The 24,915-nt window shown below is 41.7% G+C and overlaps 4 protein-coding genes across 4 annotated transcripts in view; 1 reads left to right on the top strand and 3 right to left on the bottom strand.

Annotated features, from left to right (window-relative positions):
- LOC108652288 (uncharacterized) overlaps window positions 1-24,915 on the bottom strand; it is a 34,341-nt gene that overhangs the window by 1,498 nt on the left and 7,928 nt on the right. Inside the window, exons 2-7 of the mRNA XM_018102430.3 lie at window positions 10,832-11,379; window positions 10,643-10,750; window positions 6,806-6,884; window positions 3,880-4,925; window positions 940-1,071; window positions 23-627 (exon numbers count right to left, since the gene is read on the bottom strand). Of these exons, the coding sequence (XP_017957919.1) occupies window positions 23-627; window positions 940-1,071; window positions 3,880-4,925; window positions 6,806-6,884; window positions 10,643-10,750; window positions 10,832-10,976 (2,115 nt within the window). The 5' untranslated portion in view covers window positions 10,977-11,379. The remainder of the gene's footprint in view (window positions 1-22; window positions 628-939; window positions 1,072-3,879; window positions 4,926-6,805; window positions 6,885-10,642; window positions 10,751-10,831; window positions 11,380-24,915) is intronic.
- LOC149091352 (uncharacterized) lies at window positions 1,722-3,321 on the bottom strand. Its single transcript, XM_089260125.1, has one exon. The coding sequence runs from the start codon at window positions 3,236-3,238 to the stop codon at window positions 1,787-1,789; it is 1,452 nt and encodes a 483-aa protein (XP_089116251.1). The 5' UTR covers window positions 3,239-3,321; the 3' UTR covers window positions 1,722-1,786.
- The window catches only part of smid (nuclear valosin-containing protein-like smid), a 76,243-nt gene continuing 56,802 nt past the window's right edge, over window positions 5,475-24,915 (bottom strand). The window contains exon 10 of the transcript XR_016196674.1: window positions 5,475-5,491. The gene's annotated coding sequence lies outside the window, so the exon portion shown is untranslated. The remainder of the gene's footprint in view (window positions 5,492-24,915) is intronic.
- Window positions 18,322-20,184, top strand: Rac2 (Rac family small GTPase Rac2). Its single transcript, XM_018102431.2, has one exon. It carries the CDS (start codon window positions 18,697-18,699, stop codon window positions 19,273-19,275), a length of 579 nt encoding a protein of 192 aa, XP_017957920.1. The 5' UTR covers window positions 18,322-18,696; the 3' UTR covers window positions 19,276-20,184.

Raw genomic sequence — 24,915 nt, 5'->3', positions numbered from 1 at the left:
CAGCTGGTGGCAGCAGACGCACCTCCTTGGGACTGGCACAGAGGCCGCTGTCCATGCAATGGGTCTCCGTATCGCTGCCGCTGACGTGCCCATCGTTAGCGACCACAGCTGCGACGCCAGCAGCGGCAGCGGCAGCAGCAGCAGCAGCGTCGGCGTCAATGTCAGCATCAGCAGCAACATCCATGGCAGTTGCAGCAGCAATATTGCTGCCGCTATTGTTGTTGTTGTTGCTGTGGGCTATGGGTGAGCTGTGCCCATTGATGTTGTTGTTGATGTTTGTGCTGTTGTTGTTGTTGTTATTGTTGCTAATTTTGTTATTGTTATTTGGCTCCTTGTTAAGTGTTGCTGACGTTGGCATGTGCTTTGTTATGGCTGTTGCCTCATCATCGGCAACAACAGTTGCAGCTGCAACAACGGCAGCAGCGGCAGCAGCATGTCCATTGGTCGCATCGCTGACATTGCCGTTGTTGGGGCTGCGATTGCCGTTGGTCGAATTGGTGACCTCATCGCCCAGCTCGTAAATGTTAACCATGTGTGCGGCCTGTGCGTGGACCATCAAGTCCCAGGGATTGGCGAACGCATCCTTGCAAACGGCGCAAAGCAATTTGGCGCCCGTTGGCGGCGTCTCTATGTGTGCGTGAACGGATGAAACATGCAAGAATTAATTAGTTATTTAAGTTGGGTCTGGGCCGGGCTAAGTCGCATAAATAACTCAATTTTAAATGAAACGCCAGACAGATGTTGCTGACTCGCAACCAGCAGAGGCGAAAGCCGCCCACATTCCCATCCCCCCCTAGACAAAACCCACATGGACATGCAGCACAAAATGTGTTTAACAATCATAAATTAATTGCCGACATAGCCAGCCCCATTCCGCCCCCGCCCCCGCCTTCAGGCCATCCCCTCTCGGTGTAAAGTGCAAAGAATCGTAAGACTTACTCGCTGCAAAGGCCACGTCCTGGCACTTGCATGTGAACCTCAGCTTGCAGTAACTTTTCTTGTGGTCCAATAACTCAGACAGCTCACTGAAGCATTCCCGGCAGTTGCCGCAGATTAATGTGTCCGGATTGCCTACAATAGAAAGAGAATATGCCCCATAAAATATGCACTTTCATGCAATTATTTACATGCGTCTGCTAAAAATAACAATGATGCAACTGGCAGAGTAATTATGACTAGCTCTGAGTGGTTGCATATTTTTTAAATGGAACTGACGGAAAAGCGAGAATGAGGTAATAATAGATTTCGCTGGCAATTGGGCTGAAAATATTTCGTTTTTTTTTACATGAGCTATATCATAAATCAAAATGCAGCCTTATCATTCTACATGAAAATAAAAATATATAACAGACAAAGCTTATAATCAAGTTGCGTATAATCTATCAAATTTACCTAAAAGTGTATAATATATAAACTTAATGAATTTGTTGCTACCCAAAATGAATTTTGATAACACGTCACTATTTATAGCTATATTTAGCTGTATAATCTAAGAAGTTTATTTACCTAACAAACATTGTATCAGTTGATTGAAGCTCTAATCTACTTTTACTTCCCCAATTTCATTGCTGCAGTTCTAGTCTGCCCTTATCGCACCCCAATTTCATTCGTTCAGCTCCAATATGACTTTACCTATCGATTTCTTTCGGTCAGCTCTAATCTCACCCCAATTTCTTATCTTTCTCCAATTTCTTTCCAATCTCTTTACCAATCTCTGCAAATTTCTTTCTTTCATTTATAAAATAAATATATATATTTATGGCATATGGAAATCGAATAGAGTCTCTCAATGCGACCTTTTTAGGGGCCACAGTTTGGTCTCCGCCTGCAGCACTTGCTGCCTATCGATAACGCCTCGTTGCTGGCGCAGCTTCTTTTTGGCCCAAATCTGATATTTTTTCGACTTCTTTACTTCTGGTTTCTTGTCTCTTTGCTGTCGCGTCGCCCTGTTCGCCCTCAGAGCATCTTTGCTGTGCATTTTGCGGTATTGCAGCCAGGTTGCAATGGCATCGATGCGCAGATTCGCTTTATCGCTCGGCGAAGCTCGATCGATGCGCTGCTTCGGCTCCTGCCAGAACTTTCTCAGTTTTTGCGAAAGGCTGTTCCATGGATTCTTTGCTGGCTTGGTGCAGCATGGCTTCTTAGCTTTTTTGCTGTTGGTCGTCTTGGCGAACGGAAACTTGGTGGGAGCAGAGCTCTTAGTTGGCTTTGGCTTCGTTTGCTTCCCCGCTGCAGTTGTGGTCTTTGGCGGCGCCGTGGTCTTCGTTAGGTTTCTGTTGGGGTCCACGCGAATGGTCAACGTCTCGACTTGTGGGGTTGTTGCTTTTCCGGCTTGCGTCACGTTTGCCTGGGTGGGCTCCAGCGTCGTGTTGTCACATTTATCATCGTCATTTTCCTCATCATCCTCAACATCGCTATCCGTTGTGGCGCATTCTTCGGGACATGTTTCCTCCTCCGCTTCGGCCGCCGGATCAGAAGGCGACAGTTGCGCCACATTCGAGCGCAGCGACTGCTGTTGCTGTGGCAACTGTTGTTGCGGCGACTGCTGTTGCTGTCGAGCTAGAGAGTCAGCTAGCTGCTGCAGCAATTGCATTTTGGTGTCATAAGTGGACTCGGCGTCCGTTTGCGAATCCTGCACGGGCTGGTCCTGTGTCTGCAACTGTAACTGTGGCTGATGGCCCGAAGTTAGCTCGAATTGCATTTTAACTGGCTCAAGTAGTTGCTGCTGCTGCTGCGGTTGCTGCTGCGATTGCTGTTGCTGTTGCTGCTGCTGTGGTTGCTGCTGCTGCTGCTGAAGCTGTCCGGAAGCAACTTGCGCTGCCAGCTGCATTTCCCGCTGCTGCAGCTGAGTGTCCTGATGATGCAGATCGACCTCCAGCTGCTGCAACTGCTGATGCAGCTGATCTGGCGTCATCACATTCGGGGGTATGGCATTCATGTCATGTCCCAAATTCAGATCTGAGATGACCTCACGAAAGCTCTGCTGCTGGCTGTTGGGCGTGAAGGGCGGTCGCAGCTGCACGTTGTTGGCCAAGAGCCGCTGCTTCAGGCTCAACAGGCCGTTCAGGTAGCCCGTCGGCAATTTGCGCGGCTGCTCGAGCACCGCCAGCGGATGGATTTGCGGCGAAGTCGACTGCAAGGACGTCGCTGCCGCGTCGGCTGCCACAACTCGAAGTAGGCTGGAGATGAGGAGGACGAAGTGATATCTATGGGCACCGAGTCTCTGACTTTCACACATTTCCCTGATTCAGAGACACGAGCGTCTCAATGTCATCAGGCGGCATTTTTTTTGACAAGCGTAACAAAGCTAGCGGTGATTGAGATTAGATTTATAAGCGATGCTAGACTAGAAGATGCGCTGTAAGCTGTGTAAAATGTTGATTGGCCTGGTGCTTAAAGGGTATAAGCAGAGTTAGTGGTTCCTCAATATATATCACAACTATTGCAAGACTTGAATATACCCTATACTATGGGTAAGCTAATTCATTTGATAAACTTCATTTGATTAACATTAAAGTGATAATCGGAGCTTAAACTGATCCATACGAAAAATAAAAACATTTTTACATGAATACAGGGTATGTTTAATAGAGCTAAAGTTACTCCAGCTCACTCACATGTCTTGTTTATATATATATATATATATATATATATATATATATATATTCATTTATATCTTACTGTTTACACTCGCATTCCAATTACTTTTTCCATCCTACTCAGCAAATTCTAGATTTTATCTTATTCATAGCTGTAGTTTATTTAAAGCTTAACAAGCATTTCTAACTTATTGTTAATCAATGCATAAATCTTAAATTGCCAATGCAAATGGCGAACCGAAATACAAAAACAATGCAAACAAATCAAGTCAATACTCACTGTAGACTTTGAATGGTCCCCAGTGTTGATGCAAGCTTAATTGCTCCTGTGCATGTTGCTGCTGCTGTTGCTGCTGCTGCTGGTGGTGCGGCTGCTGCTGCTGCTGTTGATGCTGATGTTGATGCTGTTGTAGATGCTGATGCTGTTGTTGTTGGTGTTGCTGGTGCTGGTGCTGTTGTTGATGCTGTTGCTGTTGCTGCATCATTTGACTGTGCAATTGTAGCGGCTGCGGTTGCTGTGGGGACAATGCCAAAGTCAATGGCTGCAGCAGGCAGCCCAATTGTTGCTGTTGTTGTTGCTGCTGCTGCTGTTGCTGTTGTTGTTGCTGGTGATGCGACGGCTGTTGGGAAAAGGCACCGTACTGCTCCACGAGCGCTGTTTGATTAGCAATTATTGCTGACTTTGCATTCTGTGGCGAAGTCGTTGACTGCCCGGCAATAACGCTCTTCAACTGGAAACCTGTGGCAGCGGCAACAAATTGCTGTTGCTGCTGTTGTTGCTGTTGCTGTTGTTGTTGCTGCTGTTGTTGCTGTTGATGTTGTTGCTGTTGCTGTTGCTGTGGGTCCTGTTTGTATTGTGACCAGTGCAGTGCACCGGGCGCTGCTGTTGTTGCTGCCGCCGCCGCTGCAGCAGTCGATAGCAAATTTTGCTGATGCAGCAACAGCTGCTGCTGTGGCAACAAATTGGCCATCGCCGCCATGGCAACAGCAGCAACTTGCTGCTGATGATGATGATGATGTTGCTGCTGCTGTTGCTGCTGCTGCTGCTGTTGCTGCTGCTGTTGCTGGTGTTGCTGCTGCACCTGCTGCTGCTGCTGTACCGCCTGCTGCTGGTGATGCACCGCGGCAGCTGCTGCTGCAGCGGCCACTGCCGCAGCGTTGTGATGATGCTGGCTGTGCTGCTGCTGCTGCACGGCAGCCGTTAGGCCATTGTTGTTGGTCATCAAGCGCTTGCGCTTCTTGGCACGCACGCCGTTGACATTGCCGCCGCCTCCGCCGCCGCCGCGCAGCAGCGCCGACGAGCAATAGCTGTCATAGAAGTAGTCCCTGCAAGACACAAGTGACAAGAGTTGTGACAGCCTCATTAGTTGTGGCACAGTAATTGAAGTGTCTGCCCCAAAAATTAAAGAAGAAGAGGAAGCAGAAGCAGAGTGAGTGTAAACAGCACGCCAACTGTTGCCCGTCTGTCTGGTGCGGCCTATCAGTCTGACCGCTGGTCAATATTTGCTTAGGTCTCATTCGGTGACCGTAACGTCCTTTCAATTGCCATTTGCCAATTATGTGCCACGCCCACCTGCCCCGCACACAAACGTCCGCACTGTGACTGATTGATACAATTTGCAGGCAGCTCTGCCGTTTGTGGTTCAATATTCGAACGGTTCTCATATCGCCCGTACGACAGGGTGAGTGGGCGAGGGGGCCGAGGGAGGCGACAACAATTGTGGCTTTTATGGTCAGTTTGTGTGCGGTCAATGGACTGAGCAGGAGGCATTTAAATGACAAACACGAGCCGCCTGCAACCACCTGAGTGAGAGGGACGAGCTGTTTGCGTTTTAATTACAATCAAGTCAACCTGGATGTGTGTGTGTGCCTGTGTGCCTGTGTGTGTGTGTGTGTGTGTGGGCTGCTCTTTTAAAGCCCTAACGCACTTCCTTTTCGGCGTCATTAAGCTTAAATTAAATATTTCCACACGAGTAGCAAGTCGAGCCGAAAAAAAATCATATATAAATATATATATGTATATATACTTATGTATGTGTTGGCTCGCTGGCTCACTCGCTCAGTCATCATTAAGGCCGCGCCAGGGACAAACAAGTGCACATGTCAGCGCCAGGACTAACAGCCACAGAGCCAGAGCCAGAGCCAGAGCCAGAGCCAGAGCCATGGCCAGGATATTATAGCATACATTGCAGCTGTCACTCACAGGCAGTTCCCATTTTGTTTTTTTGTGTGTTTTTTATTTCACAGTTTCACATTTTCACAGTTTTCTATCTGTGTGTGTGTGTGTGTGTGTGTGTGTGCAGCACTCGAAACACAACACACAACTGACCCAGACACAGGCGCAGACATCGAGCATCGAGACGTTGACTCAGACGGCAGACGGAGCAGGAGTTGGTGTCACAGAAACAAAAACCCACAAATGAGAACAATTGATTGTGACTGACTGCGCGATGCTCGTTCATGGTTAAAGTGTTTAAATATCAAGGTATATGAATAGGAGTTCATATCGAGGTTTATCTCAGCAAAGAAGTTTCAGAGTTCTAACTGCATAACCTGCGATCCTTAAACCCCTTTAGATGATTATAATGAACTAGATTGAGCTGTTATGGTACAAAAGAACTGTAGAGCTTTTATAGATATTTAACTCCCTTCAAAATATTAGATATCTAGAACAATCTCTACTTGAGTATGGACATCCAGACTCAAATCTCTTGTTAAATATGTTTAGCTTCCGCACAGTCAAGAGGCAAACCACCCCTAAAACCAATACGCCCATGCTGCACACATCATGAGCGTGCACAAAAACTCTCTCGCATCGCGTTGACAGCCCCAAATATATTTTATGTGATGTGTGGCAGCAACAAAGGATACGAATACGAATACGAATAGCACTGCAAATACGTCCATGTCCATGTGCTGATGGATGGCGCCTTATTTATTTATTTATTTGGGCGGCTATCGCACACCCCTACTCAAAAAAAAGAAGAGAATTATCCACACAAGCCCTCCGATAAAACAAAAGAAACTTTCAGCCTAGTCCCACGTTAAATGATATGTAAATAAACGCCTAATGAGCGTCACATGGCATTCAATTGAGCAAAGCAACTTGCATTTATTTAAATTAAAAATCTACTCTAGCATGAAATTGTTTTTATAATTTTCTTTTTTGGTTTTGTATTTTCTGTTATTCTTTTTTTTTTACTCACCAATCGTTGCCCGTTTTGCTGACATTCTGACGCTTTCTGCCAATTTGATGCGCCTTCGGCTCGGCCACCATGTTGACATCTGCAGGCAGAAGAAGAAACACAAAATGAACAACAAATAGATAAATAAATAACTTGCCAACCCATTATACTCTGAGCCAAGCAACAATGCCAAATCGGCTTTCAGTTGAGAAAAAAAAAAAAACAAACAAACAAGCAAACAAACAAAACAATTTTCAGTTGCCTTTGAAGTGCTAAGTAAAGCGAAGACAATGGCATTTCGGGTTTCTATTTTGTTGTTGTTGCTGTTGGTTTTTCATTATGCAAATGCTCTAGCTCTAAGTGATTAAAAAAAACCTTTGAGAGGGAGGGTGTGTGTGTGTGTGTCTGGGTGTGTGTGTGCACTGCTGTCCAACTGCAGCGATAATAATTTAATCTGACTTGGCATCATTAATCTTAATATAACCAACAACAGCAACAACAACAAAATAAAGCATGCAAAATGAAGTTAACAGCGGACTAAGACAGGGACAGATTTTCATAAGAAAAAAAAAGTTTTGAAAAACCTAAACTGAATGCTCTACCAAGGACTAAAATGGATTGGACATAGTAAAAAAAAAAAAAACTGGAAATAGTAAATAAAGCTTGAACATAAAAGCCGAATGATAAATGAATTATAAATACTTATTAAATATATATATATATATATATATATATATATATATATATATATATATATATATATTTCTTGGTATCTTAGATCAAATACATTAATATTTATATATTTTATATCTGCTTCTTGCGTTGTCAATTGGAAAACTCTTATAAACTATTTTTATTTGCGTTAAGTAGATTTTATTTAAAATTTTATTTTATTTAAATTTTTTTTTTATTACATTTATTTTTAAATTTTAAGCTTAGAAACTGGCCAAATATAACTTGCATATATGTTTAACAAATATATATATTTTTGATTTGTTTATTTAATCTATCTGTATATTATTATAATAACGTAACCTAATAAATCTATTGCCTTGCTTAGCAGGAGCTAAAATCCCAGACTAAAAATCACTAGAATTAAATTCAATACGGGCTCCACTCCCTAGTTTGGGCTCAGAGATGAAAGAATTGCTTCAGAGTCTAGCCAAAAAAGTTGTATAAAGTCGAAGTAAATTATAGAGAAGCATTGGCTAATAAATTGCAAATTTTACTTTTTTTACATTTGGCATCTTGTGCCAGCTTCTTCAAGCCAAACTTTCAAACTCAAATATCAAAAACTGATATAAAACATCCACGCATCCAGGCTCAACTAATTAATTAGGCACACATATGCGTGCATTAGACCAGCGCAGCTCTTGAGCCTTGGCTCCCATTCCATTCCATTACGCTCACCGCCTTCTCCCCCAGGCAGAGCAGAAGAGTTCATAAATATGCCTGACGCTGCTCAGAGCTCGCGCCTGTCGCAAACCTAAAGCTAAAGCCAAAATCGTGCCCGAATGCATTATACATTTCATTTTTCAATGAAAAGGGTGCGACGCGAAATGTTCGGCGGGTTTTTTTTTTCCACTCGGATTTGTTTTTTTGGTAGGTTTTGTGGTTGGAGTCGTGGGGCGCGCGCTCGTTCATCATAATTCATGACAAAGTTTGAAGTGCGCCGCAGGGTGGCCCCCCAGATAGAAGGAGCAAAGACAAGCCTCAAAGTGGGCGGTGGGCGGTGGGCGTTGGGCGTTGGGTAGTGGGCGTGCTGTGAGGCAGTTGCTATAACTACAAATTACTGGACGTTTGGGCTGTGGCTGTGGCTGTGGCTGTGGCTGCTTTACATATTTTTTTGCTGCTCCCTTTTTTTGTTGCTTTTGTTTTTCTTTTTTTTTTGCATTTGCTCAAGTATTTCTTCAGCTTGTCTGCTCGGCTGGCACTGCTGGCAGGCAATAATTAAGATTAAGGATAAAAGCATAAGAAGGATTTGAAAAGGCATGGCCAGAGCGCTGTAAATCGGTTTAGCGCCAGTTGCCAGTAGCCAGTTGCCAGTAGCCAGTAGTAGCCCCCACGCCCCCATTACACGAAAGTCAATGGCGCGTAGCAGAGTGAAATATTACACTGTGCTCTTGCTACTATTCCCATTATTTGCATTACTTTTATTTAGCATTTTAAAGCCGGCTCTAATCAGCGCAAAATTAGCATGGCTATAGAGCATTTGCATAAGCGCATCGCATCGCATCCAAATGCTTTTTATGTGTGCGTGCTGTAAAAGTTTTTCATTGCTCGCCAACGGGGCGTATGAATATGACAGCATCCGCATACGCAGCGTTGTCAGCGGCGCGCTGTCTGCCTCGACTGACATTGCGCGCTAAGTGCATTAAGCTGTTTTCTTCACACGAGACACGCATGAAAGAATGCCAAGGATGCGCTACTCTCCTCTCTCTCTCATCCTCTCTCGCGCTCTCTCGTTCTCTGTCTATTTGCCCTGTTGCATTGCAGCTGCGAGTGACGCGGCTTGAAATTTCATTAAGCGTTTAAATTAAATCGACAAACAGTCAGTTGTCAGGCAGTCAGTCAGGTAGACAGACACCTATACTCACACACACTCGCTCACACACACACACAGACACTCGGCACAACATTGAAATTTCATTAAAAGTATCGCAGGAGAATTTATGTTTGGCCGCACTTTAAGCCGCGGCCTGCAACGACTTCCGCTGCACAAAATACGCAGACAGCCTAAGATATGGCTGCTACACATGCCAGCACTGTAGCTACTCTGCTCTACTCCCACACCCACTCCCACTCCCCCTGCCCCATCACCCGCTCCTGCTGTTTCTTTTTTCGCGCGCTCTTGTTCGATTTTAGTGCTGCGCTTCCGGCAAACCGTGGGGCCATTAACCCGACGGGTCGACGAGTCGACGGGCCAACCGCATCGGACATGCAACTATGCGAGGGTTAAGGTCTGCCATGTCTATGCAAAACAAAACGCCCCGACACAGACGGCCACAGCAAGCCAGCAATTTACTAGCCAACCTCAGCTGAGCGATACCAAAGATAGAATATTTCAAGTTCCTTTGTGTGTGTGTGTGTGTGTGTGTGTGTAGAGGTTCTTTCAGATTACATAACACGTATAATGGAGCTTAAAGTTGGGTAAGGGAATCTTACAACAGGGAAATATTGTAATCAAAAGGCAAAGGTTGTACTAGGTGAAAGCAAGTAAAAACTAACAGAGTTTTAAATCCAAGGCAATGCTTAGAACTCAACTTCTTGACACACGAATCTTGGGAGTAGAACTAGATCTTAGTATATAATAATATTTATCAATTTATATGCAGAAACTGAAACTAGTATTGATTTTAAAAATCTTGTTACTGATCTATATCTGTTATGAAATCTATGAGCTGTACCTAGGCTAATTTGATGAGCAGAATGGTAGCTAGAACTTATACAAATCCTGGCAATATCAATTTATGCTGTAGACTCTCTCAATATGAAGTAAATTTTTGTTGTGAAGCATGGGAATTATCCAAGATTCCTCAACACAGGAATCGGTAGAGTTCAGTAGAAATATCCAAAGATAATATTCTACCAATATACACTTGAAATTTCAAGTGTCTAGCTAACGAGAGATCAGTCGACTCAGCTCATTCTCTGATAAGATCTGCTACGGCTAATTCTTCTGTCTGTCTGTTTTAGAATAGCAAAGGGTAACTCAGATAAAAATCAATTCAAGGCATTTTGGAATCTAGAAAAATGTAAGCAAATTTCAAGCTCTGATGATATCGTCAAGGCAAATGCCAGGGCATGTGCAATCATAAATAAACATATTTATGTGTGGTACAAAGAAAAGCGACTCACCTAGGGTCTGGCTGAGCACCGTCTTGCCGTCCTCGCCGTGACAGGCGTTGCGGGCGTCGAAGGGATTGGTGAACTGCACAAAGGCGTAGCCCTTGTGCATCGAGATGCCTGCAGGTGGAGATAGAGGACAGGTATCGGTGAGTGTGGGTGTACATACATATGTATAAGTGGGTGTGGGCTGAGTCTCACCTGCCAAGCGGCCATAGATCTGAAACATGCGCTCCACATCCGTTTTGGAGCACTGAAATGTATTCAGATTGCCCACAAAGATGCGCGAGTTAACCGCCTGCGGATCCTGCGAGTTCGTCTGGTTGGACAGTTTTGACAGCTTCATTGTCGATGCCGTTGCCAGGGGCGCGGCAGCTGACGATGGCAAGGACACGGGCAAGGGGCACGACAACGGCAACGGCAACGGCGCAGCCGCAGCGCACGTGTGTCCAAAGTACAAGAAAGCAATTCTGGCGGCTGTTTCCAAAAAAACAACAACAACAATCTCTCTGGTGCTGTGTGTGTGTGTGTGTGCGAGGGCTGTTTGATGGCTTAGACTGCGCTTTGTTTACGTTGTTTTTGTTGTGTGCGGCTGCAGCTTATTGCATTTGGCCTTGGGTCGTGGGCAAAAAGGGATTTGCCGCCGTTGTTCTGCGTTTGGATTTGCTTTGGGCTTTCTTCCTTTTATTTGTCCCTTTTCCGCAGCGATTTTTCACTTTTTAACGTCTGCGGCAGTTTTGTTTTTAAATCTGTAAAAATAAGAGCAGTGAAAAAGTTGACAATCGCACTGATTTTTTCTCTCAGTGTTGCTGTTGTTATTTGCCGCGGCTTAAATATCAATGGGATTCTACAAACACATACATGCATATATGCATGCATGCATATATGTATTCATTCAATGCCTGGCATATCGTTTGCCATCAGCGTGTTTATATTTCATTCATCCAGGGCTTGTGTTTTTGCCAATTTAATCTGATCCGCATGCAATTAAAATGCAAAAATACTGAAATTCCATTTTAATTGAAAGTCAAATTTACGATTTTTCAAAATGAAATCCAAAAGTTAACGGCATTGAATGTTAGGTAATCAAAAATTCTAGAAATTGACATGTTTTAAAGATCGCATCGAGACAGAAAGGAAAAAATTTTTAAATTAATTGAATAGAGTTGTTTAAGGGAATTAATCTATAAAATCAATGAACCTCTATAACAATACAGTGAATGAATCACTGAATCACTGAATTACTATCTCAATAAAGAAATGAATCAATCACTGAATAAATTAATAAATTAATTCATGAATCAATGTAGCAATGAATGAATGTAGCAATGAATCAATGTAGCAATGAATCAATATATCTATGAATCAATGAAGCAATGGATTAATGAATGAATTAAACCATGAGTCAATGTAGCAATAAATCCATTCATATATGAATCAATAAATCCGTGAATCAATAAATCAATGTAGCAATGAATCCATGAATGAGTTAATCAATGAATCAATGTAGCAATAAATCAATAAATATAGTTGCTTAAAACATTGAATGATATTACAAATCGAACTTTTCTTTCTTATACCCTGAACTCAACACAAATGGCAATTCCTAGGCAGAAAAATTCACGACAAATGGAGAATATCAGTGTCGATCTAGCCCTAGATTATCTTATATACAGAATATATCATATCCCTCTAAAACTTAAAGTTATAGTTGTTAACTAAGTTTTTACTCGAATGCTAAATGCTTTGCTGTTTTTGTTGTGAAACGTTCATAAATTACAGTTAGCCAAAGCATTTAACTGCAAAAACAACTTCAGTGCATAGCAAAGTGTGTGCCTTGCCAATATATGAGAGTGCATGCCAGTCAAGAAGAAGAAGAAGAAGAAGAAGCACAGAGCGCTGACTACACCCTCTTTAACACCTATCAGACTGCCCCTACCCCAACCTACCCCCCTTACAGTTATTTCAACGTGCTGGAGTGTTAGTCGCCATGGCCAAGTGATAAAAGTGTGTGTGTGTGTGAGAGAGAGAGAGTGTGTCATATATATGAGTATGTCTGTGTGCGTTTGTATGTGTCTCATATTTATGTTCGTTTGCTTTTACTTGAAACATGTTTTGTGCGTGTTATTAAATTAAATAACTTTTAAATGGCTTACATACAAGCGACAGCACACTCAACAGCAACAACAACAGCAACAGCAGCAACAACAACAACAACAATGAAGGCGTGTAAAAGTGAAAAATTAAGCGTTTTTATTGCGCTTTTCGATGCTGATCCAAGTTGCTGCTACTGCTGCTGCTGCTGCTGCTGCCAGTGGCAACATGTGTATAAAATGTACATATGTGTATGTGTATATGTGTGTGTGTGTGTGAGTGTGTGTGAGTGCTTTTGCATAGCGCACACACAAAAGGCGTCTGCATGGAATAAAAATAACAACAAGCAGCAATAAAAATAAAATACTCTTGTAGCAGCAAATTGTTAATGTGATTTTTATGCAATAGCCGAGGGCAAGCAACGTGTGTGTGTGACTGTGTGTGTGACTCTGTGTGTGTGTGAGACTAAATTTATTGCATATTTATGGGCGCAGCAGTTGTCTTTAATTGCACACAAGCTCGCACCTCAAGTCGCAGCTGATTAAAGACCTCGATGCCATCAACTATATTGAAAAGAGAGAGAGAGAGAGAGAGAGAGAGAGATAGACACAGATACAGATACTTTGACAGGCACAGCTATAGGCAGCATTGTGCGCCAGTTATGAGTGAAAGGCGCTTTATTTATTATAATGGCCTGCCTCGCCGCTCCACTGGCTGTCTGCCTGCCTTTCTATTCACTCTGTTATCCTGTGCATTGTCCTTGCAAATGAAGGATTGTCGCCGCTGGCGTTGAGTTTTTGTTTTTGCTTCATTTTTTTTTTTTTTTTAGCTTTTTGCATAACAGCTCGCAGCTTGCTTGCTGCATTGTTGCAGCCACCACCGTCACATGCCACATGCCACACGCCACACGCCAAATCCAAAAGCCGTTGAATATGCAACACTTTTTTGGCCTACTTTTTTACTGACACCCTCACTCATCCACTCACTCACTCACTCACTCACTCTCTCCCTCTTTCTCTCTTTCTCTCTCTCGTTCACTGACTTTTTTAATGAACGCGCTGCCTTAATTAAAGTCGACAACAACAACAGCAACAGCTGACAAATTTAAATTGCATAAACAAAAAACGACAACAACAACAGCTGCCACGCCCCCTTTTCCGAGTACTCAGCAAGTGCCTGGCAAGTGCTTAGTTAACTCGTCTTAATTATAATTAACTGCACTGCTGAGCGCTGCACTCAAAAAAAAAAAACAGCTAAATATGTGTGTGTGTATATGTTGAGTGTGTGTGTATGCTGAGTGTGTGTGTGTGTTGGCCCGGCAGCTTGGCAAGTTCAGCCACAAGAAATTGTTCAGGAAATTGCCGTAATTCCTTGCTCCCACAACTTCTACCTCTCCATCGCTCTCTTTCTCTCTCGCTCTCTCTGACTCACTCTGGCTTCCTTTCACTGTTTAGGCTGGCTGTTCACTTCTTTTTCCAGCTGCCTGACTGCTAAAGTAAATTAAGATGCTGAGCGTAAAGTAAAAAGTCGTCGCGGCTAAACTTGAAAAACGCCAATTCAACAGCTCAACTCGCACATGTGCTTTGTAATTGAGTGTAAACGGAGTGTGAGGCATATGCGACTGTTGTATGCTCTTTAAATTATATAACATATCAAGAAAAATGAGACTAGATGAGAAAAAAGGGAATACAAATATTTGTTTCAAATAACATACAAAATTCAAAAAATATATATACATACATATATTTATAAAAATTAACTAAAAATAAAAAAAAAAAATAAATTCTAATCTAATAAATTAAAATACAAAACAATTAAGAATATTTCTGTTCGGGAAAAATATGAAGTAAATAATTTAATAATAAACAATTGCAATTTACTAAATACTTGAATAATACACAAATATATAATTTGAGTTTGAATAAAATTTATTGTAATCAAAAAGTAAAATATGAATGCTTAATATTTATTAATTTATATTTTAGACATTAGCTTGTGAATAAAACCCATCTAAACAAGCTGCCGAACTCCTAAACGAAGAGCGTATCGAATGCAGTTTGACGTGAAGCAGCGCAATTACCGACGGCTGGCAATATCCTTGGCAAGGATGCCTAATGCGCCGCATTGTCTGCGGCTTAAAGTCGCCGGCAGCTTGGCGGGACTGTACCTTTAAGCACGTTACTTAAAGCAATTTCTTGGTTTTATTGACTTTGCTCGCTGTGCTAAATAATGCAACAGGCCATTAAATGGAAAAGTAGCTGTTGAATAGCCAACCAGTCAGCTCTGTCTCTCTTGTCTCTGTGCTGGATTATCGTGCGATCAAATGTCAAAGGACACATTTCGTCCTGTTGCTATTTACTGCCCACAAATATGGGCGGCACATATCACTTCTTTTTTTTGTCTGCTCTTCTTTTTTTTACCATATGTATGTTTAACTTTTCATTTCAAATTGCTTGAGGGCTGCTTTTTTTTACCATCGCCCACTCCCCTCTCTAATAGACGACATAGAATTGAATAGATGCTGGAACCATTCAAAGCCAAAAAGTCAACAAAGCGTGGCTCGTGCTAGAATAGAGCGACAAATAACCCCAATTGAAGGGAGGCTGCCACAGAATGATGATGAAGGCATGTGTGTGTGTGGGAGTATCTATGTGTCTGTGTGTATTGACAGGCCGACTTCAACAACTTTATTCATAAGCAGCGCAGACAGACAAACGTGACCCCAAGCAAACCAAACAAATGCGGGCTAAACTATGCTGCCTGCCAAACATCTCTCTACATATCTATATAGAATATCTGAAGTGTATGTATGTGTGTATGTACGTGTGAGTATATGGTCAACAGTCAGAGCCGTCTAGCACGTCTGCGGGCGATAACTCAGCTCAGTTTATGGCCAGCGCCCCAACGTATGCAACATAGTTTAAAAGTAAAAAACAAAAATGCTGCGACGTTGTCGATAAGCAGGAAACGTGTCAGAGATTGTACTCGTTTGTTGTTGTTGTTGTTGTTGTCGTTATTCGCTTATGCTGTTAATTTATTGTAATGCGCAAAGCAATTTGCACTGTGCGAGAGATATAGAGAGAGAGAGAGGGAGAAAAAAATATATGTATTAAGTGCCAACTATTTGCATAAATAACAAGAAATTAATAACAAACACACGGCGCCATGGCAGCAGCCGCATAAAAGTTAATAATTGCTGCATGTCAACAGTGGGCAGCAGCGGAATGGGGAGGCGTGGCCAGCACACATACGCGCACACATATGGCATATAAATGAAAAATATATATACGAATGTAGTTACAGAAATAATAAAAGTGCCAGCAAGCCGAGCGAAATGACACTTTATCACTTGACAGTAAATGCGTTTTATTGCGCACTCATTAAACAAAATTTAATTTGCAAACTGAATTGGGAAAGCAGCATTGAACAAGTGTTTAATACATTTAAGTTTCAAAAGTTCATCTTGAACAGGACAGAAAGGAACTGAACAATTCGCCATTAAAAATTGCATATCGATAATTCCAAGAGTCATTCTGCGTTGTAGCAGCCAACTTCAAGTCGAACCCAAAGATTACAATGGAGTCAAATATTTAGGATTGATACTCATAAATAACTTCATTATGGCTGTTATGGAATTACATTTGCAATGACTCATTTAAGCTGCATTTAAATACTTAGAATACAATTACTCGCAGCCAACTTCGAGTCATATACACACATGCATAACAGTGCAGTCAAAAATTATAGGTAAGCCTTAACAATTTAATATAGGCTGCATTCAAGGAGATTACATGTTTGGGAACACATGTGAATGCGAAAGCGAATGCGAATGCGAATACGGATGCTCGCATTACCGTTAGCTCGGATTTCATTTCATTTCATTCAGTTGCTCACACACTCACACACGCACACACTGAGTCACACATGCATCACAGTTAAAGTGTTAAATTTATTGTTGGTCTGCAGTCATGCGGCTTATATTTGTTTTTCGCTTGGGCTCTGCAGCGACAGTGAAGGCAACGGTTCACATTGCGGTTCTTTAGCTGCGCATTCATTCATTATGTATGTGTGTGTGTGTGTGTGTGTGGCAATAAAAATGGCGTTTGTTTTGCATTTCTCTTTCTCTGTTGCTCTTTTAGCTCGCAACAACAATTATGAATAACTCCCACTGTTCGTTAATGGTGCCAACTGCTGTGGCAAATTGTGGGCGTGGCGTGCTGTTGCACTCATATTTACGGAGAAATATATATGCATGTTTGTGTATACATATGTACATACATATATCACTTTGCCAATTATGGAGGCGGACAACTGCGACAGTAATCAAATAATTGTCACATACATACATACATATATATATGTATATCACTCGACTTTAATTTTTACAGTTGCAAAAGATGATTATGCATACATAAATATGTATGTATGTAAGTACATATATTACATAAAAAGTATTCTGAAAATGATATCTCAGTCAAACAAAATATAAAATCGTATTTTATTTATGCATATTTATTCATGACTCGATTCTCCAGTTATGCAACCATATTTATATTTATAAAAGAAATAAATCAGGCTATCGATCAACCACAAAGTTTATTTTCTGTACTTTAGCAATTACATAATTACATTTTTTAAAATTATAATTTCATTATTCACTTAAAGTATTTATGTGAATTTTATTTATAAACAAGCAATTTGTAGAGCCTATTTAATTATCCAATTAAAGAAATAAAGTTGAAAAATTGTGAAAATATTTCACGATTCGTTGAAGTTCAAATTGAAAATGAAATTGAAAATGAAAATGCGCTGCTTTAACAATTTTCGCCGAGTGGGTGGATGGGCGGTTGGCGAGGGGAGGCGTGGTCAGTGCTGCGGAAACATGCACGAACAAGCGCTTTGCGTTTTGCATTTTTGGCTATCGCGGATGCGAATGCGGATTTTGGTTTTGGCTTGTTGTTGGGTTTGTTCGATTTAGGTTTTTGGTTGCGGTGCCGATTGTGTCGATATATTGTGCAAACGCATGCATTTTTGCGGTCCATTAAAACAGTCATCGACAACAACAGCAACAGCACCAGTAGCAACGACAGCAACAGCAACAGCAACAACAAAAACAATACACACAAGAAAAATTCGTGGAAAGCGAACGCACATATTTAGAAGAAAATTCACATCAAATAAGACCAAAGCAAGGTCAAGTGAACGCGAAGAGCGACTAACGCGCTGCCTCTCACTCTCTTTAAATTGCTCTCTGCTCATTCATTGCTAACTCACTGCTCTCCGTACTCCGCTCGCTCTCTTTGAAACGTCATGAACAACTGATGAGTCACACGCAGCGTGTGAGCACTTGACACGCTGTGTTCGACGCCACTGTTTGTCTGTCTTGCTGTTGCTGCTTTGTGTGTGGGAGCGTGCGCGGCATACTTTGCCCAAGCAGGTAAACACAAAGGCGAGCGACAGAGACAGCTAGTGTGTTTGAGTGCTGTGAGTGCAGCTGTTAGGCCAGAGCCAGAGTCAGCAACAAAAACAACAACGATAGCAACACAATTTATTTTCTGTTTTATGCTCTCTGACGCTCTGACGCTCAACGCTGGCTGGATCGTTTTGTTCGCTCAGTGACTGTGTCGATTTCACAGCGTTTGGGTGTGTTTTTATTAAGCTGCTCGTACGAAATTTCTCCATGCGGACAATTTAATTTTGCCAACAAGTGAACTGAAAAAAGGGCAGAACTATAGCAAAAAACTAATCGAATAGATTAACTGCACATGCAAATACATATACACAACTGCGCGTGTGTTTTCGTCTACGTGTTTATGTGTATATCTGTGCTCGTGCGTGAGCAAAAAGTAGATACGCGAGTTGTATAATCGCCAAAACTTGTTGAATTCGCTGCCTCCCTCGCACTGCTGTGTGAGTGCAAAGATACATAAAGAAACTAAAGCAACAACAACACCAACAACTGAGACGACGTCATGCAGGCAATCAAATGTGTTGTTGTTGGCGACGGCGCCGTGGGCAAGACCTGCCTGCTGATCAGCTATACAACGAACGCCTTCCCCGGCGAATATATACCAACTGTATTCGATAACTATTCAGCGAATGTGATGGTCGATGCGAAGCCGATTAATCTCGGTCTATGGGATACGGCCGGACAGGAGGATTACGATAGGCTGCGACCTTTGTCCTATCCGCAAACGGATGTGTTTCTCATTTGCTTCTCGCTGGTGAATCCCGCCTCCTTTGAGAACGTGCGCGCCAAATGGTTTCCCGAGGTGCGTCACCATTGCAACAATGTACCAATTATACTCGTCGGCACGAAGCTCGATCTGCGCGACGATAAGCAGACAATTGAGAAACTGAAGGATAAGAAGTTAACGCCAATCACCTATCCACAGGGCTTGGCCATGGCCAAGGAAATAGCGGCGGTCAAATATTTAGAGTGCTCTGCCCTAACGCAAAAGGGTCTGAAAACGGTATTCGATGAGGCCATACGCTCTGTCCTATGCCCACCCATACGCAATACACGCAAACGCAAGTGCCAAATTCTCTAAATGGGTTGAGGGAAAATGGGAGGGGAAACAAAAAAAAAAAAGAAGAAACAGAAAGTGCAGCGAGCTGAGTAAGGGAGAGCAAACAAAGCTTGCAAAAGAATGAAAAAATGATTCGCTTTAGTAACAGTAGCAATTACAGTTACATATATATAAATACGTATATGGCTGCGTGCGTGTGTGTGTGTTTGCGTGTGAGTAGGAGGCGACCCATTCATTGATTGTCACGCACGAGAGCAAAGTATTCATATTTGTTGGTGTTGTTCTAGTTGTATCTGTGCGTGAGTGTGTGGGGGGCCATAGCTGACAAACATAAACAGCATATGTATGTGTGTGTGTGTAGACACATGTGTCTAAGCACAACGTAGTTCAGCAACAACTTTTGGATGACAAATGCGTTTAGAATTTCCCTGGAAATTCGAATACAAATAAAAAGCTATAATTAATTGTAAATAAATCTAGATGATTTGAAGCGCAAACCAATGCGAAATGATAACGGCTTCTAGACTACTCGCTTATCAAATCGAACAAATTTTTGTTGCACATGCCTATAAATAAACACAGTAAAAATTAAAAACCGAACCAGAGTGAATTTGGCCCCTCTTCACACGAGCAACAGTTGATACATTTCTTTATTAAAATTAAACTTAATTATTAAACATAATTTATAATTATTGTGCTTCCAAATGTGTGCAATAAACAATAAAAATAATATTAATAATTCAATTGTTATATGTAAAGCTTTTTGTACGCATTTTTTCATGAAATAATTTATTTAATTCTGCAATTAATGTACACTAAATATATATACATACATACATGCATACATGTATAGTAAACAGACTTCACACAGAGATACATGCATATGTATATGTATATTTATAGATATGACAGCGTTAGGGAAATGCAAAATTAACTTTTGCCAAACTGTGCTTCTTTTTATTACCACAATTTATTTATATTAACACATAATTTACTGTTACAAGAGTAAAACAAATAAATAAAAATGATATATAAAATTTGTAAATAAAAGAAACAAATGTTTGTCTTATTATTAATATTACATATATATGTATATGGCTCAACTATTTGTTGCATACTTTTGGGCGGAACCAAAAAATATTCATAATAGGCTGTTATCTTAACTATTTTGTTGTTGATTACCAACTGTATTTCTGATATTGATAACAACTTCCGTTAGTCGAACGGATGTGCAAATCATATACAATATGAATAAGTCACATAATGAGCTTTACGTCTGATTGATGTGGGGTCGGGCCTGGGGGCTCATATTGGGTGTTGATTGGCTGGCAAGAAGAAGCTGCGCCTGTTGCTCGTTAGTGACCAGAGCGCCGTGTGAATTTGACAAATAATTACGCAAAAGGCAAACCGCTGTGCGGCTGCCAAAGACAGCGATACCAACACCGCCCACCTGGCCACGCCCACACGCCGGCAATTCAATGCCAGTGACAGATTGGGGTGGGGGCAGTTGATGAATTGGCTTGGATGTACCTCGTGTTGTGTCTGCGGCGCGACAAATCGCATAATTGACCCAAATATTCAAGCATCAACAACTCAAAGACCCCAAAGGGGTGTGCGTATGCAGTGTGCTGTGTGTTGGTGTGTGTGTGCGTGGCAGACAACACACAACAACATCAATTGTAGCTGGCATCACTTTTTTATTTCACATTTTTAGTTGATTTAATTAGCTGAACAAGCACAAGTATATACAATGTATAAATATATTTATATAGGCATAGTACAAGTGCGACATGCACCTTTGGCAGCTGTAATGAAAATGCCGTTAAATTGTGTTTTGCCGCTGACAGGCGTGGAATTTACAGCAATTATTTCTTCGCCTCTGTGTCATTGGCAGGCAACATTGTGCGTGGATCAAAAACTTATTCAACTGCAACAGTCTCTATAAAGCTAGCGAGAGGAGCAAGGGAAAGTATTATTTTTGATATGTACATATGTACTATATGGTCTCAACTATATCTATCTAATAATATCTAATATCTATGCCCCATGCGGGCATCTTCGTCTTCCTCTCCTGATATCCTTCACGCGAATCCAGGAAAGCCCTTTTTACCCCTTCATCTCTTGGCCTGCTTTAAATGTAATTCTAATTGGTAATTGAATTTTGCTAAAATGCCACAAACGTTTGGCAAGTCTCTGGTGTAAACTTGGTTGGGAAAAATGGTCAAATCGCAAACGCATGCAAATGCATTGACAAGCGACGCATAATTATGCAAGCTGCCACCAATTTATGCAACGTGCCCAAAATGAAAATGAAAAGGCTGTCAAAAGTGCCAATTGGCAATTGGGCAACGGGCAACGGGCAACGGGCAATGGACAAATGGCAATTGGCAATCGGTGTCCTCGTTGCATTGGCAGGACATGTTGTGAGGCACGAATTAATGGCCGCTGCTTTGATTCATTTTTACAATTTGGCTAAATCAATTACGAAAATTCCCAGCAACAACAACAACAACATTTTCCAGCTGCACGCAAATTGTTGCGAGAAAATGTAATATGAAAATTTCCCTGTGAGAGTGTTTGTGTGTGTGTGGAAAGCAATTTTCATGGCATTTTCATGGCGCACGGCCACAAATTTGCTGCAAAATGCCAATAAAATACGCTCGAGCGCAAAAATTCCATCTGAAGAAGGCAAAAAAAAAAAGTGGGAATAAAAAAAATAAAAATAAAGGAATAATACAAGTAGGAAAAAAAAGCGCTCTAAAAATATTTCACACTTCCGCCGCGGAGCAGAGACAAAGAGGCCACCTGAGCGGCAAGCGTCAACAGGATATGACAAGGTTGCCCCACGGTCGTTGGCCCCAACTCCAGCACTCGCACCTCTGCGCTTAGCATATTTTCAACGGGCCACTTCCTGCCACATCGCCTTCAAAAAATTATGATGATGCGGCTTGTGGGAGCCCAAAATGCCAAACATCCCGGCGCACGAATATGTTTATGCGTTGCCCCAGTCCTCCAACATAAAACAGACGCCGGCCTCAGCTGCTATACTCTAACAGCGAATGGGTTAGCATAGAATTCTCAAGCAGTTGACGATGAACCCGATTGAAAGTGCGCAAATATGTTAGGCCTTGAGATGGACAATGGGCGTGCATAGGCTACGCTAGCGATCTGGCAACGCCACTTGTTAAGTTATGGGTGACTGAAATTGCTAAAGTCTCGCCTTTGCTTTGTAGTTAAGCATGAATCTTCTTCTTTTTCTATTGATGGCACTATCGTTAGGTATCGACGGCATTAGAGTTAAGTATCGATTATGAATCGATTAGGACTCGATATAGTAAGTTCATCTCTGTTGACCTACTACAATACCTATATTTATTCTTATTCAGATATATTCCAAGATCTCATACTCTGAAATATCCCTTATATATACCCCTAGAGTATACACTCTTTTCATCCAGCCCATTACTACGGCTTCCGCTGATTGAGCCCTGCAAACTCGGCGTTCGCTAAATATGATAATAACAATTTAACGTTTAATCGATGACGAAGGCTGCCATAGAAATGGTGTCACTCGTAAACAAAATGTGGCTGGGCTATTGCATTGGCGATTGATATTGATGTGGATATTGGATTAAGGCGGCGTAACAAGTAGCGAGACGTTGGCCAATATCCTTTTTGCTGCAGTCGAGCCGAGGACAGCGTGTCTCTGTCTCTGGCTGGGTTATTGATAATCTTTGTCAGGGCTTGACGTGCGCCAAGTGGATAACACACGGCGTTGCGTGGCAAGACATGCCGCAAAATATGAGCATGAAAAGTCAGTGCACACATGGACAAAAAGAGGTGCAGAGTGAGTGAGACAGAGAGAGAGAGAGAGAGAGAGAGAGAGAGAGAGAGAGAGAGAGAGAGAGAGAGAGAGAGAGAGGGAGGGAGAGAGAGGAACAGTAGATGGCTGGAGGAGTAATGAACTGCGGCTGGCAGACAACGGCAACGGCAACGGCAACGGCTGACGCCTTGTTTGTCCATAGCTCGATCGATGCAACGGCCACTGGAGTGTATTAAAAACAAAGTCACAGTGCGTGTAGTATGTACGTGAGCCTGTGCATGTGTCTGTGTGTCCTGTCTGTGCACAACGGTGTCCTGGCTCTTGTTGCTGCCAAAGTCAATGAACAGCGACAGGGACAACGCCAATGGGACAGGCGGCTCACCAAACACACACACGCACACAGAGACAGGCTGACTGCCAGGCAGGACATGCTATCACAGCCGAAGCAGGATATGAAGCCTGTGCAAAAGTTTGCCACAATTAGGATGCTGCTCCTGCTCCTGCTCCAGCTCCTGCTCCAGCTGCAACTCTCAAAGCAATAAAAAAGTTTAAAGTTGCGTTTAAAAATGCATAAATCATTTCAGAAATTTAGAGGCGGCCCTCGATGAGCGACAAAAGAAACTTTGATGCAACGTCAAAGCCGACGGCGGCAGCGACGGCGACAGCGACGCCGACAGCGACACGTTTCCGCCATTTTGTTGCTTGCAACTTGTTGCATTTCAAAATGTTGACAGCTTCCAACACTATACGAAATTTCCGCTCTGCCTTGCTGCTGCCTCTCGCCATCCCGCTCACTCTGGCAGACTGACATTCAAATGCACATGGGCTGTGTGGCTTTTGCAGGTGTATGTGTGTGACTGTGTGTGTGTGTGTCTGCGTGTGTGTCTGCGTCTGCGTGTGTCTGACAGTTTTTAGTTAATAATGAAAATTGCGCTAAAAATACAGATATATGCATGTATGTATGTATGTATATTTGTATATCAAAAATATATTAAAATGGACAGCTATGAAGATCATAATGATGTTGAATGCCGCAGGTGGATAACGAGTCGGCAACGAAAATGCAATACAAAAGCGATTTTCTATATAAATATTTCGTTTTGCCAGCTATTTTTGTGACGCCCACGCAAAATGCCCACTATTGTTGTTGTTGTTGTTTTCGTTGTTGTTGTTGTAACATAGTTCATATATTATGTATTTATTTTAGATTTCGAAATACTTTTAATATATATTTTTATATAAATAATAAGTGTATATATTTCATAGATTTTTCATGCTAAGACAAAGCCAATGAGCTGAAATTCAATTAATTTGATTAGCTCAAGTTGTTGAAGTATGAAACACAATTATATCGCTCTTCGTCTGCCTGGCTTGACATTAATTGTTTAAATTGCAACCAAAATAAACAGAAACCTAATTGAAATGGTCAGCAGAGAAAATATGATGTGCAAACATATGCTATGGTATTTATATATGTAAAATAAAAGTGAATATTGTACAAAGGAAATGTCTATTATAGAGGCAGCATTTGTGCTTAAATTGCATTTAAATGCAGTTTTAAATTATATTAAATTAGGCTGCATTTAGATACAGTTAAATAGCCTTCGCCTTGCAACATTTCAGCCTAATTAGGTTTTAATTGACAATAATATATAAAATATTTTACTAAATAATTCTGCAGCTAATCAAAAATAAAATTGTAAATTTAAAACTATTTATAGTATTCAATTGATGTAGCTAAAAAAAATACTTTTAATACGTAAACATTTATTAATGATATAAATTTGTTAATAAACATATTCTTTAATAACTATTTTAATGCACTAACAAGTAGGCTG

Source organism: Drosophila navojoa, chromosome 4 (genome assembly GCF_054131105.1).
Source record: "Drosophila navojoa isolate 15081-1374.11 chromosome 4, UAZ_NAV_1.0, whole genome shotgun sequence".
NCBI lineage: Eukaryota > Metazoa > Arthropoda > Insecta > Diptera > Drosophilidae > Drosophila > Drosophila navojoa.
This window is presented reverse-complemented; position numbering and strand designations above follow the sequence as displayed.